We start from the raw sequence: 16,153 nt of genomic DNA on the forward strand, positions 1-16,153 counted from the left end.
TGATCCCAGGACCCTGAGATTATGACCTGAGCCAAGGTCAGGTGCTTAACTGACTGAGCCACCCAGGAGCCCCTGAAAAATAATTTTAGATAAAAACTGAGCTGACTACCAAGAGACTTGAACTAACTTCTAAAAAAATACCAATTAGAAGACATAAACTGTCTGACTAGATTAAAAGAAAAATCTCTATAACAAACATCTAAAATTTAAGGACGTAAAAAAAAGTGACAGTAAAATAAAGGAAAAGGATAGCCCAGATAAATTACCACCAAAAAAAAGGTGGGAAAGATTAAATAGATACTAACACAGAAAGCAATCCAGCATAGAGAGGATGACAGCGTAATAGAAAAGGTTCAATCCATGAGGAAAATAATGTTAAACTTTCAAAAATCTAATCAAAGTCTCAAAATACATCAAAAAAAGTTGTTAGAACTACAGAAAGTCAGAAGGTGATAGTGGGAGATTGCAACACATCTCTCTCAATTAACGACAGGTGAAACAAAAATTAATAAGGACATTCTGAAAAACACAATTTACACGCCTGGTCTAACAGATACATAACAATTAGAAAATACATACGTGTCACAAGTATACACTGAAAAGTTATAATAATTCACTATGTACAAGGCCCTAAGTCCAGGGCAACCAAATATTTTTTAAAAGATAAAACAGACACTACATTCTCTGCTAACAATTTAGAAATGAATAACAGAAATTAAAAATGTTAATGTAGATACTTTTGAAAATTAAAATACATATTTCAAAGAAAAATTTAAAACATGTAAGTCAAAGAAGAAATCAAAATGAAAATTTAAAAAGTACTTAGATTTGAAAGTTAATGAAAACACTATAAATTAAACAATGTTAAACTGAAATAAATTTTGAGCAAGTTTACAGCCTAACATACTTACACTAGGAAATAACAATGGCTGAAAATTATTAAGTTAAGCATGCAATTTAAGTTAGAAAAATAACATACAAATAAGTCCCAAGACAGAATAAGTAAGGAAATAAAAGAAAAAGAATCAATGAACTAAAACACAAACATATAATAGAACTAATTAGGCCAAAAATCTTTTGGCAAGATTAAACAAGAAAAAAGAGAAGCCACATACAAATAATATTCGAAATGAGAAAGGGAACATTAACTACAGATAAAGCAGAAATTAAAAAGGGAATTAAGAAAATACCATGAACTTCGATGCCAATCAACTTAAAATTCTTGTTGAAAAACAAATTTTTTAAACTTACCAAAATCGACTAAAAGATAGAAAGTCTGAAGTGCTATTACTACTCAGCTGCTAATCACTACTAAATTATTAACAATTTACAATCCATCTACAATGAAAACATTAGATTCAAATGATCGTAGAGGTAAATTCCACCAAACTTTTAAGAAACAAATCACTCCAAACCAAACTGTCCCTGGGAACAGGGAAAAAAAAAAAAGCTATTCTCTAATTGGTATAAGGCCAATGTTACCTTAATGCGAAAATCAGACAAGATAGTCAATAAAGAAAAATGATGGGTGATTTCATCCACAAAAAGATACAAAAATCCTAAAATCAAATATTAGCAAACTCAATCCAGTAGTTCATGAAATGACAATTCACTAAGATCAATTTGGGTTTATCTCAGTGAAGAATACAAAAGAGAATTAAGAGTTTTAAAATATATAAATTGAAATTCATGACATTTAACAGATTAAAAAAGAAAAACCACAAAATATTAAGTTTTTCTGTCCCACGCAGAAAAGCATGTGACAAAATTGCAAAGACTTCCCTAACTTAATAAAGAGTATCTACAAACTTAAAGATTTTTTAATGGGGAAACATTCCCTTTAAAATCGGGAATGAGACATGTATGCCCACAATAATCACTTCTAAAGAACAACCAGAATCACTTCCACTGAACATAAATGTAAAAGTATGCCAGCATATTAAGACCAGAAAAAAAAAAACTGGAAGGGAAAATAATTGAAAGGAAGAACCAAAAGTATCAGTATTTGCAATGATATAATTATTCACACAGAAAACTCAAAAGAATTACAGAAACCATATTAGAAATAGTAAGAGTTTATCAGTTGATGGCTAAAGGTTAATATAAAAATCCATTAAATTTTTATTTGCTAACAATAAAGCCAGAAAATAGAATCTTAAAAAATAACACTATTTATAAAAGCAACAAAACTACTAGAAACATCAGAATCAACATTTTAAAAGTGTTTGATCTGTATGGCGAAAATTACAGAACTACATTAAAAGACATTAAAAACCTAAATAAATAGAAATACATACCATGTTCTCAGACAGGAAGGCTCAAAATCTTAAAGATTTCAATTCTCCCTCAAATTGATTCAATAATTCCAATCAATTCCCAAAGAGTTTTTCACGTCACGTGACAAGTTGATTCTTAAAATAAGAACAAAGGTCCAAGAACAGCTGAGACTCAAGACCCCCTGCCCCAAATAGCAAGATTTCTGGTAAAGCTATAGGATTAATAGTTATGACAGTGTGGTATAACACAGAGATAGTCAAGCAGACAAGTGGCACAGAAAGGGGAGTCAGAAACAAACCCATGCTGATGAACAGAGGGCCAGTTCCATGAATGGTATAAGGACAGCTGTAGCCACATGGAGGAAAAAAATGAATGTGGATCACTGCCTCACACTGTACACAAAAATCAATACCAGATGAATTATGAATTTAAATGTGAAATAATCATTTTAAAATTTCTAAAGAAAAACACAGGAGAATGTCTTTATAATTCCAAGGCCAGGTAAAACTTCCAATTAGATTACATTAAAATTAAGAACTTCTGTTCACCAAAACACACCATAAAGAGTAAAAAGACAAGCCATGAACTAGAAGAAGATATTTACAATGCATATAATCAACAAAGGATCGGTGTTACCAGTTTATTAGTTTCAAAAAGACAACCCAAGAGAAAAATGGGTAAAAGATATGACGAGGCATTTCACAAAAGGGAAACAGTTCATAAACATGAAAAGATGCTCAAACTCATTAACAAAGAAATGCAAATTAAAATCACAAAGACACATCATTTCATACCCATTTGATTGGCAAATATTAAGAAATCTGATAAGTGTTGGAGTAGATATAGATCAACTATAACTCTTGTATACACTGCTTATCAAAGTATATAAAAATTGACAAAACTGCTGGCCAAAGTACAAGGTGGTACAACCACTTCAGAAAACAATTTGGTAAAGTTTAACATTCACACCCCATAATCCAGCAATTTGACTTCTAGCAAATAGCTTACCACAGTAGTATTCCAAGCACTTTTTACTCAAAAACCACTAAAAATGTTTTAAATCATTTTCACACTAAGATGACATCTAAAAGTGTTCAGCCCAAGTTTAAATAATTGCAAGTGATGAATTTTTTGTGACACTTAAAAATAAAACTGACATATCATTGTTTTGAACTGTTAATAATTATAGCATAGGATTTATCAAAAATAACTATATACACTGATAATTAAACATGAAATGTGAAATTGTACTGCAAATCCAGCTCTTGAAATGGAAAGTACCTGGATTAGAAAAAGCTTCAACGCTATATATATATATATTGGATTTTAAATTATCTGTCTTCCATGGAGTTTTTCTGATAGGGACAATGCCTTAGTAATATTCCATGTGGGCAGGTGGTATGCCTTCCTTATCTAAGGTCTAAGTGTTACTAGGAAAGGTAAGGTGGAAATCAGAACCAAGAGCAGGCCTCTATCAAAGGCCTCAGGCATTACCAATTTTAAGAAAGAGTACACATGGGATTTAATGATCTAGAAACTGAGTCATCAATATCACTCCGGCCCAAGTACTCCCTAGAAATATCTTCATTACTCCCCTGGGGGTCATAAACCCCAGCATGAAAATTAGAGAAATTCTTGGAACTATGTACCAGAAGATATGTACAAGAATCTTCATAAGAGCAAAACCTAGCAACAGCCAAATGTCCATCAAAGAATGCATACACTGTGTTATATTCACCTGTGGAATATTACACAGCAGTGAAAATTAATGACTTACATCTATATTCAATATCAGTGACCCTTAGAAACAACATTGAGTGAAATAAGGAAATCTCAGAAAACTGTATCCAGAATTCCTTTTTTTTAAAACTCAAAAACAAAGAAACCATACAATACATTGTTGAGGGATATACACATATCTGACAAAATTATTTTTAAAAAGCAAGGAATGACACAGACAATTCAGGATAGTCACTCTGGAGATGAGCACATACAATACTGGTCATTTTGATTCTTGGATTAATTGGTATATTGATTGGTGTTCATCTATTGTTTTGCTTCACAATCTGCATATATGTTACATATTTTTATTATTTTATTTTGTTACAGATGTTTTGATTGCATCAAATATTACATTAAAGAGGAAAAAAGATTTTTCAAAACCATTCATTAGATTTTAAAAAGTAATTAAATCACCTCAACTTCCACTAAAGAGGTACATAAAACATACCATAGAAATTACTACCTTCACATCAACCATAGGTGCAAAATAAACTTTTACTGGAATTAATCTTATGAAGACCACATGAGATAAAGACTGAGCCAGTTAGCTGTGAGAGATGAACCCATCTGACACACGGCTAGAGCAGAAGCCAAGGTGCTACAAGCAAATTTAGCCATAAGCTAAAGTTACAAGGAAGCTGGTCAGTAAAGAAAAGGCAAAAAAGTAAAAGTCTAGTAACATAAAGTATTAGCAAGGATGTGAGGAAATGGCTGTCCTCACTCAATACCAGTGAGAGTGAAAATCAGTACAACCACTTTGAGAGCTTCTGTGATATTTGGTTAAGTTGAAGATGCACATATCCTACTATCCAGCAACTCTACTACTGGGTGTGTTTCCTAGAGAAACTTCCAAATGTGTGCACAAGCAGACAAGTACAAAGATGTTTATTGCAGGATTGTTTTTAGAGTCAAAAATCAGAAACACCTTCAAAGTCCATCGATTGGGAAATGGATAAATTATGGTATATTCATACAATTGGATTCTACACCAGCAATTAAAATGAAGCAAAGATAACACAATTAACCAATTTATTTGTATATAAATCTCAAAATGTGATACTGATTTTAAAAAAAAGCAAGTTGCAAAAAGACACATATCATTTAAAACCATTAAGACTGAAAACACATACCACCATATACTGTTTATGGATTCACTGTGAACCAACTATAAAATATGCAAGGGAATGATACACACAAATCTGAACACGGTGGCTACCTCTAAGGAAGGAGGGGCAGGAACTCGGAGCGCCTCCAACATCGGCAGTCTTATTTCTTAAAATAAGAAAGGATCTGAAGTAAATTTGGCAAAATAATTACATTTGTAAATCCGAGTCACGGGTTGGTTAGATCCCCCTGTGTATTTTATATGTAAAATATTTCAGAAATTAAAAAGAAAAAAGGAAATTAGGCAAAGGTAAGAAAATTGAACAAAACTGAACAGAAAGACACACCAAAACACAGCCTTTGAGCGCAGAGCACGAACCTTTGAGCAAGCAGCGTAGGAGGTGGATCTTTAATCGGTTTGAAGTTTCCTTCCCTGTGTATCCTTGTAATAAAGCCCATTTCCCTTAGGATAAAACGCAAATTTCTTGCAAATAAAAATGTCCTAACTAGAGCTGTAACTATGAGAAAACTGCTGCCAAGGGAGGAGTAAAAATCTGTACAATCTCTACCTTGAGTCCCCTCTCCGGGATGTCGGGCAGAATCAAGAGATAATTTATGTGAACGCCATAAAACACTATACGAACCGTTAAGTATTATCAAGAACGTCCAAGCACAGATAAAATGTATTTGCCCAGTTGGCGTGTACGTATATTTTGGAAGGAGTCTGCAACTGAAGGGCTTTGGGCGTCTACGGCGGTTCAGGAAAAGGCACTCTGCACTGGTACAAGCCAAAATTCACCTACGCCTTGGCTCAATTTTTGGCCCTTGGCTCCCCCCTCATTCCGTCCCCAGAATAGGCTGGCTCGACAGGCCACACCTGATGTCGTCAACACTACGAAGTAGTTGGCCAGACCCGCCTCCGTCTCCCCCTTCCCACCCGCGTCGGGGGAGGGAGGATGCTCTCGCGAGGAGGGAGGGGGGAGCGCTGGGTTTTTTCCCCACCCTGGTCGGCTCCTGGGAGGGAAGCCGCCCCCGGACTCGACTGCCATTCTCACAAAAACAGGTGGCGCAGACGTTAAGGCACAGAAAACAGAGAACGGGGCGCGCGCGAACGTTCACGAACACTCGCGAACGAAAACGCGCACAAAGAAAATCATACACTCGACAGGACCCAGGCGCGGCACACGCGAGGACGCACACGGGGAGGGAGATGCTCCAGGATGGGGTCACGACTGCAGAAGGCGCGCGCCCCGGAGAGGGACGGTGACACAAAGGGGGGCCACCCACACGGGCCAGAGGCACCCACGCAATCGCCAAAAACGGTCGCGACACAAAGAAGCTGGGAATGGACACATAGGCGCGTGCCCGCACGCCCGGACCCAGGGACCCCTCGCCTATTAGGGGTGTCACCCTCCAGACTAGAGTGCGCGGGCGCCAGAGGGACGCGCACACAAAGGGGCTACTCCCACCCTCGGACAGACGCCCCGAAGGGCCCAAGCTAGCTGAAGGGGCCCGTAAGACAAAGGGGACACACCCACTGGGGCCGACAAAGGCGGCCACACCCCCAGCGCACCGGCACCCCGACCCACGCAGACACACCGCGGGCACCACAGCGAGCGACGCGGGGCGACGCGCACACACCCACACTCACCACACACCCACGGAGGGGGTGTGGAGGGTCCCTCTCCCCGGGCATCTCGGCTGCAGCGCGATAAGGTGACACATCCGGAAGCCCCGCCGCGCGCCAGATGTGCACTCACCGGGGCCCGCCGCCCGCGAGCCTCGGACGCGGGCCGCCGCCGCCGCCGCCGCCTCGGGCCCTCCACGTCAGCCAGCGGGCGGGCGGGAGCGGGCGGCGGCGCAGGCGGCAGGCGCGTCACGTGGGCAGTGCACAGGCGCAGTCGTGCAGCCCCGCCCCCTTCCGGGGCGGCGAGCGGAGCGATCCGGCCGTCCCCGGCGCTCGCGCGCTCCAGGCCGGCAGGGGTCGCGGTGCGCCTGCGCCTGGGCGGGGAGGGAGCCCTGTAGCGACCCGGCCTTTCCTTTAGTTTTTCCATCTTTCGCCCCCGCGGAGGCTTTCCGGAAGGCGCTTGCGCGGGGGATTCGGCGCTGAAGTGGCCGAGCTGTTGGGAGGGGCTTGAGTGGGCGCTTCAAGGACCCAAGGTCGAGGGCCTCCCCCACCCCACCCCCCGACCCTTGAATAAGAAACTGAAGCTCCCCGGAGAGGGCAGGGCCCGGTCCCGGGCACCGTGGCCCAAACCTGGGGAGGCGCGCATGCCCCGAGCGGGGCCCTGCCAAGCCCTTTCCGCAGGGAGGCTAAGCTTGCAGGGCTGGAGCGGCGTCTGTCCTTTCCCTGCTCTCCGCTCCCCTCCGCTGCAGGGTGCGCGCTCTCTGGCTGGTGCGGTTGTGCGCCCGCGCACACGCGAGGTCTGGGGGCGCGTGCGAGCGGTCTGTGTTGGAGGTGTGTGCGCAGGGTGGCGGTGTGCAGTGGTTTAGGCTAGGAAAAAAACTGCAGAGGCTGTGCCCATAGCAACGCGATGAGGCTGCAACGCACCATTGATGAAAGGGAGTAAATCACTGACGATGGTTGTGTTTCTTTCCCGCAGATTGTCTAAAGCCACAGGGAAAATGGTGGAAAACTCACCGTCGCCATTGCCAGAAAGAGCGATTTATGGCTTTGTTCTTTTCTTAAGCTCCCAGTTTGGCTTCAGTAAGTACTTTCCTGATGGATGGCCAGGGCCTTTTTCTGGTGTTCAAGGACAAGGAAATTACTGCATTTGTTCTTAGAATGTGCACATATGAGCTGTGATTTTTTCCACCTATGTCTCTTTTTAAGAAAACCTGAAGGGAACTTGTGTTTGGTATTTTATATGCCCGACACTAGTTTAAATAATTTAATCTCAACAAATATTTGTATAGCACCGGAAGGATTGCAAAGTGAGTAAAACCTGGTCCCTGTGGTCGTAGTCTTCTGGACAAAACAGACGAGGGAATCTACAATTAACAATGTGAAAAGAGCCATGGGAACCCAATAGAGAGATATGAAATCAGACTGGGAAAGAGGGTTAGCTTTCTCCCCGGCAGTAAGAAGGAAGAGTGGGAAGGTTTTGAATGAAGGGTATAGAGTAAGTTGGTGCAGGTGCAGCCTGTGGGAGCCAGGAAGCCAAGAGAATTAGGCTAGAGAAGCCATGTGTACTTTATAGAGTCCTAGATCGGGCTTAGTTCCCAGAAGATCCTGCAGGCCCCACATCTCTCCTCTAAAGGAGGTGGGAATTATAAGGAGAACAAGAGGGAGAAAACCGGGTGCCCCCATTCAACTTTTTGGAATTGTGGAAACCAGGGAGGTGAGGGAGTGGTAGTGTTTCTGAACCCTGACTCCATCAGTGCAGCCAGCCATGCTGTTGGCAAGTGTAGTGTATAGAGTAAAGAAGTTGTGACTTGAGTGCAAATCCTGACTCTTCCAGGGACTAGCTCTGTCACCTGGCACCATTTGCCCAAGCCCTTGAATCTTCAGATTCTTCATCCGTAAAAGGGTGGTAATAATGTTTATTGAATCCTCATTGTGTGTAAGGCAGTCCTGTGAGGTAGGTATAGTTGTTACTGTGCTCGTTTTATAGATGACGATCCTGAGGCACAGAGTTTTGGGAATGTGCCGAGGTCATACAGCCAGTAACTGATAGAGCTGGAATTTGAACCCAGACACTGGGTTGACTTCACTGTGCTGCCTTTTAGGGCTGTTGTGAGGATTAATTGCTTGATTCATGAAAAGCGCTTAAAACAATACAAAAGATTGATAAGTACTTAATAAATGTTGGCTGCTGTTACTGTTATCGACATCATTGTTTAAACCCCTGTTCTATAGGGTACTTGAAAGATTAGAAACTATGCAGATGATAAAGGCAATGACTTTAAGACTTAAATCCAATAATACCCACTATTTTTAACTTTTTGAGGAACCACCGTCCTGTTTTCCAGAGTGGCTGCACCAGTTTGCATTCCCACAGTGCAAGACGGTTCCCCTTTCTCCACATCCTCGCCAACACCTGTTGTTTCTTGCGTTGTTAATTTTAGCCATTCTGACAGGTGTGAGGTGGTATCTCATTATAGTTTTGATTTGCATTTCCCTGATGATGAGTGACGGTGAGCATCTTTTCACATGTCTATTGACATTCTATATGTCTTCTTTGGAAAAATGTCTTCTGCCCATTTTTTAACTGGGTTATTTGTTTTTCGGGTGTTGAGTTGTATCAGTTCTTTATATATTTTGGATACTAACCCTTTACCAGATATGTCATTTGCAAATATCTTCTCCCATTCCATACGTTGCCTTTTAGTTTTGTTGATTGTTTCCTTCACTGTGCAGAAGCTTTATATTTTGATGTAGTCCCAATATTTATTTTTGCTTTTGTTTCCCTTGCCTCCGGAGACGTATCTAGTAAGAAGAAATTAATGCTACAAATTTTTGAGTGCTTACCACATGCCAGGCACTGTTACAGGCAAAGGAAGACCAAAACATTCAAAAATGTCCTGCTCTCGGAGGGTTTTCATTCTAGTTGGGGGAGATAACCAATGAACAAATTAAATAAGCGATACATGTATGATGTCAGATGATAACATGTACTGTGGGGAAAAATTAAGAGAGGATAAGGAATGGGAAAAGGTTGGTGTTTAAAATACAGCACTCTGGAAGTGTCTCACTGAGAGATGAGATTTAACCACAGACGTGAAAAGCGCAAGTTAGCCATGGGGCAGTCTGGGGAAGGAGCCTCCCAGATAGAAAATAGACCATACTAGAAGCCTTTAGAGAGCGTGCCTATGGATTCAAGGAACAGGTGGAGGTCAGTAAGTTTGAAGAATTAAAAACAAGGCATTTTCTTAGTCTGCTCAGGCCACTATAACAAAATGCCGTAGACTGAGAGGCTTAAACAGTAGACATTTCTCACAGTTCTGGAAGCTGGGGAGTGTAAGATCAGGGTGCCCGCATGGTTGGGTTCTTGGTGAAGGCCCTCTTCCTGGTTTGCAGATGGTCACCTTCCTGCTGTGTCCTCACATAGTGGAGAGAGAGTGCACAGAAGCTCTGGTGTCTTACTTTCCTTATATGGGCACTAACCCCCATCATGTGGCCCCACCCTCATGACCTTTTCTAAACCTAACTACCTCCCAAAGGCCCTACCTCCAATTACCACCACACCGGGGATTTGAGCTTCAACATATGAATTTGGGGGACATGCAAATATTCGGTCAATAACAGTAATTAGGGATTTTGATGATAACTTTGAAGGAAATAAGGGGAAATGATAGGGAGTAAGGAGAGTGTGGTGGGTGGGACACAGTTGGAATAGCAAGTGATGGGGAACGCCTCATTTAAGAAGGTGATGTTTGAGCTAAGTCATGATGGAAAAGGGGGAGTCATCCATTGAAAGAGTCAAAGGAAGAATATCCCGGGCAAACGGCACTCACTGTGAGTGCAGTGACCCTGAGACACTGTCTGGACTGGAGCATCGTGCACCAGGACTAGACACTGGAGAGGTGAGTAGGACATTTAAGTCCTTGGAAGCCCTGGTAAGGGTTTGGAGTTTATTCTAAAGGTATTTAATTTATTCTAAGGGTTTGAGCAGGCAAGTGATCTGGTCCAATTTGTATTTTTGGAAGCTCGCTCATTGCTGTGTGGAGAAGAACTGCTCAGGTATTGTGTCCTCAGGCTTGAAAAAAAATATTTTTTGAACAAGAGACCAGGGGAGGGGCATAGGGAGAGAGAGAATCTCAAGTAGGCTCCACACCCAGTGCAGAGCCGATCCCACCACCCTGAGATCACGATCTGAGCCTAAAGCAAGAGTCAGATACTTAACCCGCTGAGCCCCCAGGCGCCCCAAGTCTTGAAATTTCTAGACATCTACTCTAGAAACCTGGGAATTGTTCTTCAGTTACACTCTTTATCCCCCTCCTAACTCATTCCTCGGCTCCTGCCGCTGAGTCGGGTGGGGCTTCTCACTGCCTCCGTGCTTCCTCAGACACATCCCACACACAGCCATCACAGCTCTCTGTGATCACGGCAGGGAGCACCGTTTTCTCCTCTTTACTTCCCTCCTCCTCCATAGGCCGCGACCATGTATCTTTATAATCTGGCTAATCCCCTAACTCCTCTGCTTAAAATCTGGTTGGGGTAGGAATGGTTATTTCTGTTTATAGGTTGCTGTATCTTTAAAGTTAAACACAAACGAAATACCCAGTTCTCCCCATTGCCTAGAGAATAAAGTCCAAGTTCCTCTTACAACGTATTTCCTGATCTGGGACCTATTCACATTTCTAGCTTTCTTTCTCAGCACTCAACAGCCTTATGCTTTATGCCCCATTCACTCTAAACAGCTTAGAGTTTCCCCCAGATACATCACATTCCTTCTCACTTGTGTGTTTTTACTAATGCTCTTGCTGCTGCCTGAAAGCATAGTATGAACACACAGCCTGGGTTCACATTCCAGCCCAGTAACCTTTAGTGTGAGATCCCAAGCGAGTTACTTAAATTCCCTGTGCCTTGATTTTTTTCATCTGTGGGTTAGGGATAATAATAGCATGCACCCCAAAGGGTTTGGAATGGGTCAGATAAGCTAATGCATGGGAAGTGCCTGCCACTCATTTGACTCATTTCTGTCTTACACACTACTTTGTGTGTCTTTTATTTCTATATAGCCTTGACTTTTACGTAGTGCCTGGCATATAGTAGATGTTCCATAAGTGCTCATTCATTGATTAAAGTCAGTCACTTCCATTTATGAATTTACATTATGTTTCCCCGCTGTTTGTATTTCATTCATCTCAAAAGCTGTCACAAGCTGCAAGCCTGTCCCATGTCACCTTCTCTCTCTACCATCTAGTCACCCCAAATCCCTCACCAGATCCCTCCCACTCTGTGGGTCATGGCAGGGAACACCATTTTCTCATATTTCCTTCCTTCCTCATCTGCAGGCCCCAGACATACACATTTTTAATCTGGCTAATCCCCCACCGATGATTTAGGCCCCAGTTTAGTCACTTCCTCCAGGAAATCTTTCCTGACCATTATCATCCCCTCCATCAGCACTAGTGTAGGCTAAGATCCTTCTTACGTGCTCCTGTATCACCTTTTTTTTTACCCATTAGCACTTACCAGGGTCGTGAGAATGTCAGTTTACTCGTCTCTGTTCCCCTCCCCTAGATTTTAAGCTCGGGAAGGGCAGAGGCCATGTCTTTTGGATTCACCGCTGTTGCTCATGGTCCCGATATAGAATATGAACCTTCAACATTATGGATACAGTTTGAAATTTGTCTCTGCCCCTTTACCTTGGGCAGATGATGTAACATCTCTAAGATTTCATTTACTCATCTGTAAAAATGGCGTACATATCATAGGATTGTTTTAAGGATTAAATTAAATAATGCATGTGAAATGCTTTGAAGTGCACTTAGCCTGCAGTGGGTGCTTGGAGGTTAGCTGTTGTTTTTACATGTTAACAACAGTAAAGGGTGCCACAAAGACTGGGCTTGAGGGAAATAAGATTATATTCTGGGAGATGAGGCAGAAGCCCATCATGAGGTGGGTGAGAACAAGGGTAGATAAATTCACCTTTAAACAACCAGTGTCTGTAATCATTTCAGCCCTGTGGGGATGAAGTGTTGAATAGCTACCATATATAAAGCAAATTGTTAGGTGCTATCAGGATCACAACAATTGCTAAGATGTGATTTCTGCCCTTAAATTGCTTAAAATACAGTGTGAGAGTTAAGACATGTTTAAAAAAAAAAAATACTAATGGTGGAAACGGAGTTGTTTAATGGCCGTAGAGTTTTAAATTTGCAAGATGGCCGTAGAGTTTTAAATTTGCAAGATGGTAAAGTTCTAGAGATCCATTTCACAGCAATGCAAATATACTGCCTTAAGTGTCATAGATACAATAAGAATAATAGAAATAAAGAGCTAGGAGACTGAAAGGAAAGAAAACTCATTTCTGGGGTAATCAGGGAATCTTCAAAGAGCTTTTTGTTTTTTGTTTGTAGTTGTTCAAAGATTTATTCTAGAGAGGGAGAGCAAGAGCACGCATGAGCAGGAGGGTCAGAGGGAGAAGGAGAGGGAGAGAGAGAATCTTAAGTAGACTGTGCGGTGAGCGCAGAACCTGCTGGGGGCTCCATCCCACAACCCTGAGATCACGACCTGAGCTGAAATCAAGAATTGGACGCTTAGGGGGGCCTGGGTGGCTCAGTTGTTACTTGCTGCCTTCGGCTCTGGCTCTCTCGGGCTCCCTGCTCAGCGGGAGGCCTGCTTCTCCCTCTCTCACTCCCCTGCTTATGTTCCCTCTCTCACTGCCTCTCTCTCTGTCAAATAAATAAGTAAAATCTTAAAAAAAAAAAAAAAAAAAAAGAATTGGACTCTTAACTGACTGAGCCACCAGGTGCCCCAGAAGCTTGTTGTTTTATCTGAACTTTGATAAATTAGTTATATGCCTTACTGACTTCTCTTTTTTCTTGTTTTTGTTCCTTTCTGCAGTACTGTATCTTGTGTGGGCTTTTATTCCTGAATCTTGGCTAAACTCCTTAGGCTTAACCTATTGGCCTCAAAAGTAAGTTTAATGCTTTTCTTAAATTAAAATGTATTAATGTTGTTTTTAAGGATCATAGTTTTTCCTTAAAACTACCCAGATTGTAAATGTTTATTCTTTTAAGATCTATAAATAGGCATATAGAAATTTAAAGCTTTTCAGAGGTCATTGTTGATACCCCGCTAATTCAAGATGGCGGGGTGAACACACACCATTGTCTCCATTTCCTCCCAACATCTTGCCAAGATAACACTGTAGAAGAAAAATGTTTAAGGTAAAAGCCCACGGGAACAAATAATGGGATAGCAGATAAGAAGTATCAAAAGAATTCAAGGAAATGGATTGTAGACAGGTGAGAGGTAACTGACTTCGTTTCCACTTTTTCCATGGTGCTGCTGTAGGGAACGATGCAAGATTGCAGCTTTCCATTACAGGCCTTGTAGAACGATTTGACTGTCTTTTATTTATATGTATTACTTTAATTAAAAAAATCAGATTTAAAAAGCATGTTAACTCAGTGATGGATTCTTGAGAACGATGACTTTCTAGGCAGTTTAATATTTTCTTTAACATTTTCTTCCGCAGATATTGGGCAGTTGCATTGCCCGTCTACCTCCTCATTACTATAGTAATCGGTTACATACTCTTATTTGGAATAAACATGATGAGTACCTCTCCACTCAACTCCATTCATACAATCACAGGTAAATGTATATCAAAGGGAAGTGCTGGGGGGGAAGGGAGGAGGGAAGAGCAAGGTATTAGCAGTTTTATCAAGAAAAGCAACCAAGAGTAGGCTGCAGTAGGTTACACACATCGGCACAGGAAAAAGAACGTAGGAGAAATAAATCCAAAGTTATACCAGAGGGAGTGTTTATGTGGCAGAAACAAATTCTGATGAATATGCTGTTTGTAGCACCAATCAGCAGGTGTACTTTCCCATTAAGACCGCAAGTATATAATATGTTCCTTAGCAACTGTGCCTGAGAAAAACATATTTTATCCTAAATGGGCAAGGTTGATCAAAGAATGGCAAATAGGTCCATGCAGACCTTGTGCAGTAGAGGGATTTGAGAGAGTGCGTGCTCCTCGGGATCCCTGTATACACCTGACCCCAGTTACGTAGATAGAAGAGCACAGCATGTTTTTGTAATTTTTTTTAACCCCCCTACGTCTAAAGATTAAAATAAATTCCTGACCTTGCTTAGATTCTAGGAAGTAAAACGGTTTTTTCGAGAAGTGAAGTGTTTTTTAAGTTGCTTGGTATGATTTTTTTAAACTTTTCAGAGCCTTTTTTTCATGAGCCTATACAATGTATTTTGAAAACCAGTTCTAGTATTTTTATATTTCTTTCTGATAAGCTACTGTATTCACTGTCTTCTTGCCTAAAATTACAGCATATAGACAATTCGTGCAAAGAGGGGACATTGTTAAGTTTGCATGAATGATTGTACCAAATGATTTAAAAGCTTGGGGGTGTTGGATTAAATATATTTTCTAAGCCTGGGTATAATTCTGTCCCTGTGAGACATGTGCAGATGGGACTTGAATCATCATGGTACAGTTGAATGAAATATTAATTTCTTACCCTAGTTAGAGATGCAGAAAGTACTTTCCTGATTTTTGTTCTAATTGGGACATTTCTTCTAAGGAGAGAATTTAAGCAGTCTTTTAAAGTAAGTAGTCTTTTAATTATGTTAAACATGGTATTTGTCATTATGCAAATATTAGCCTAGTAAACTATGCAGTAGATCCCCGTAAACCACAGAAATGGTAGGAGAAATGGGGTAAACAGAGCTTTTTGTCCTTTTCTTACAGATAACTTTGCTAAAAATCAACAGCAGAAGAAATACCAAGAAGAGGCCATCCCAGCATTAAGAGATATTCCTATTAGTGAAGTAAACCAAATGTTCTTCCTTGCGACCAAAGAACTTTATGCCAACAACTAAATTGTGTATAGACTAACACCAAGCATTTACTGCAAGTTATTGATGTAGTAATTTTGACCATAATTATATTGACTCTCTCTCGTACCCAGTATTGAAATGTAAAAAAAAGTAAGTTGGTTCTCTTAGATTAAGTTCTGTTAATAATATAAAGGTTCTTGAGTATTCGTTATTAACGAACAGAATAAATAAAATAGTGCATTACCAGATAGCAGACTTGTTAAAAAATAAGCATCAATAAAAGCAAGAAATCCCTCCAGAGAAGCATTCATGTTGTGATTTTTAAATGGCAATTATGTCCTTCCTTCTGTTTTTTCTTAGAGGCGCAGAATTCAAACTCTGAGATTTGGGAGAAGGGTACGTTTAGTTTGTGTGTTTTTGCATCATATTTGTGTCTAAAACAGAAAGAAACATTTGTTGGGTACTTATTACATACCAGGTATTTTTCTAGATACAGCCATGATAAGATTCTTTCTG

At 40.9% G+C, this 16,153-nt stretch overlaps 2 protein-coding genes across 11 annotated transcripts in view; one reads left to right on the forward strand and one right to left on the reverse strand.

The window, feature by feature from the left end:
• The window catches only part of TTC3 (tetratricopeptide repeat domain 3), a 116,264-nt gene extending 109,296 nt beyond the window's left edge, over positions 1–6,968 (reverse strand). Inside the window, exon 1 of one of the 3 annotated variants that reach the window (XM_040620964.1) lies at positions 6,924–6,968. The gene's annotated coding sequence lies outside the window, so the exon portion shown is untranslated. Of the gene's footprint in view, positions 1–6,814 lie in introns of all 3 variants that reach the window. The other 2 variants (XM_008701896.2, XM_040620969.1) reach the window with 2 other exon arrangements.
• LOC103673152 (phosphatidylinositol glycan anchor biosynthesis class P) lies at positions 6,750–15,935 on the forward strand. Of its 8 annotated transcripts, none has more exons than XM_040620973.1 (5): positions 6,750–6,879; positions 7,767–7,870; positions 13,679–13,751; positions 14,316–14,434; positions 15,324–15,481. In XM_040620973.1, exons 2-5 carry the CDS (start codon positions 7,789–7,791, stop codon positions 15,464–15,466), a joined length of 417 nt encoding a protein of 138 aa, XP_040476907.1. In that variant the 5' UTR covers positions 6,750–6,879; positions 7,767–7,788; the 3' UTR covers positions 15,467–15,481. The 8 variants fall into 8 exon arrangements, with proteins under 8 accessions (XP_040476907.1, XP_040476908.1, XP_040476904.1 ...); XM_040620974.1 differs by lacking the exon at positions 15,324–15,481 and adding an exon at positions 15,549–15,935 and having other exon boundaries at positions 6,856–6,879; XM_040620970.1 differs by lacking the exon at positions 6,750–6,879 and adding an exon at positions 7,073–7,152.
• Positions 15,936–16,153: the final 218 nt, after the last annotated feature.

This window comes from Ursus maritimus, unplaced genomic scaffold, assembly GCF_017311325.1.
Source record: "Ursus maritimus isolate PB19 unplaced genomic scaffold, ASM1731132v1 scaffold_4, whole genome shotgun sequence".
NCBI lineage: Eukaryota > Metazoa > Chordata > Mammalia > Carnivora > Ursidae > Ursus > Ursus maritimus.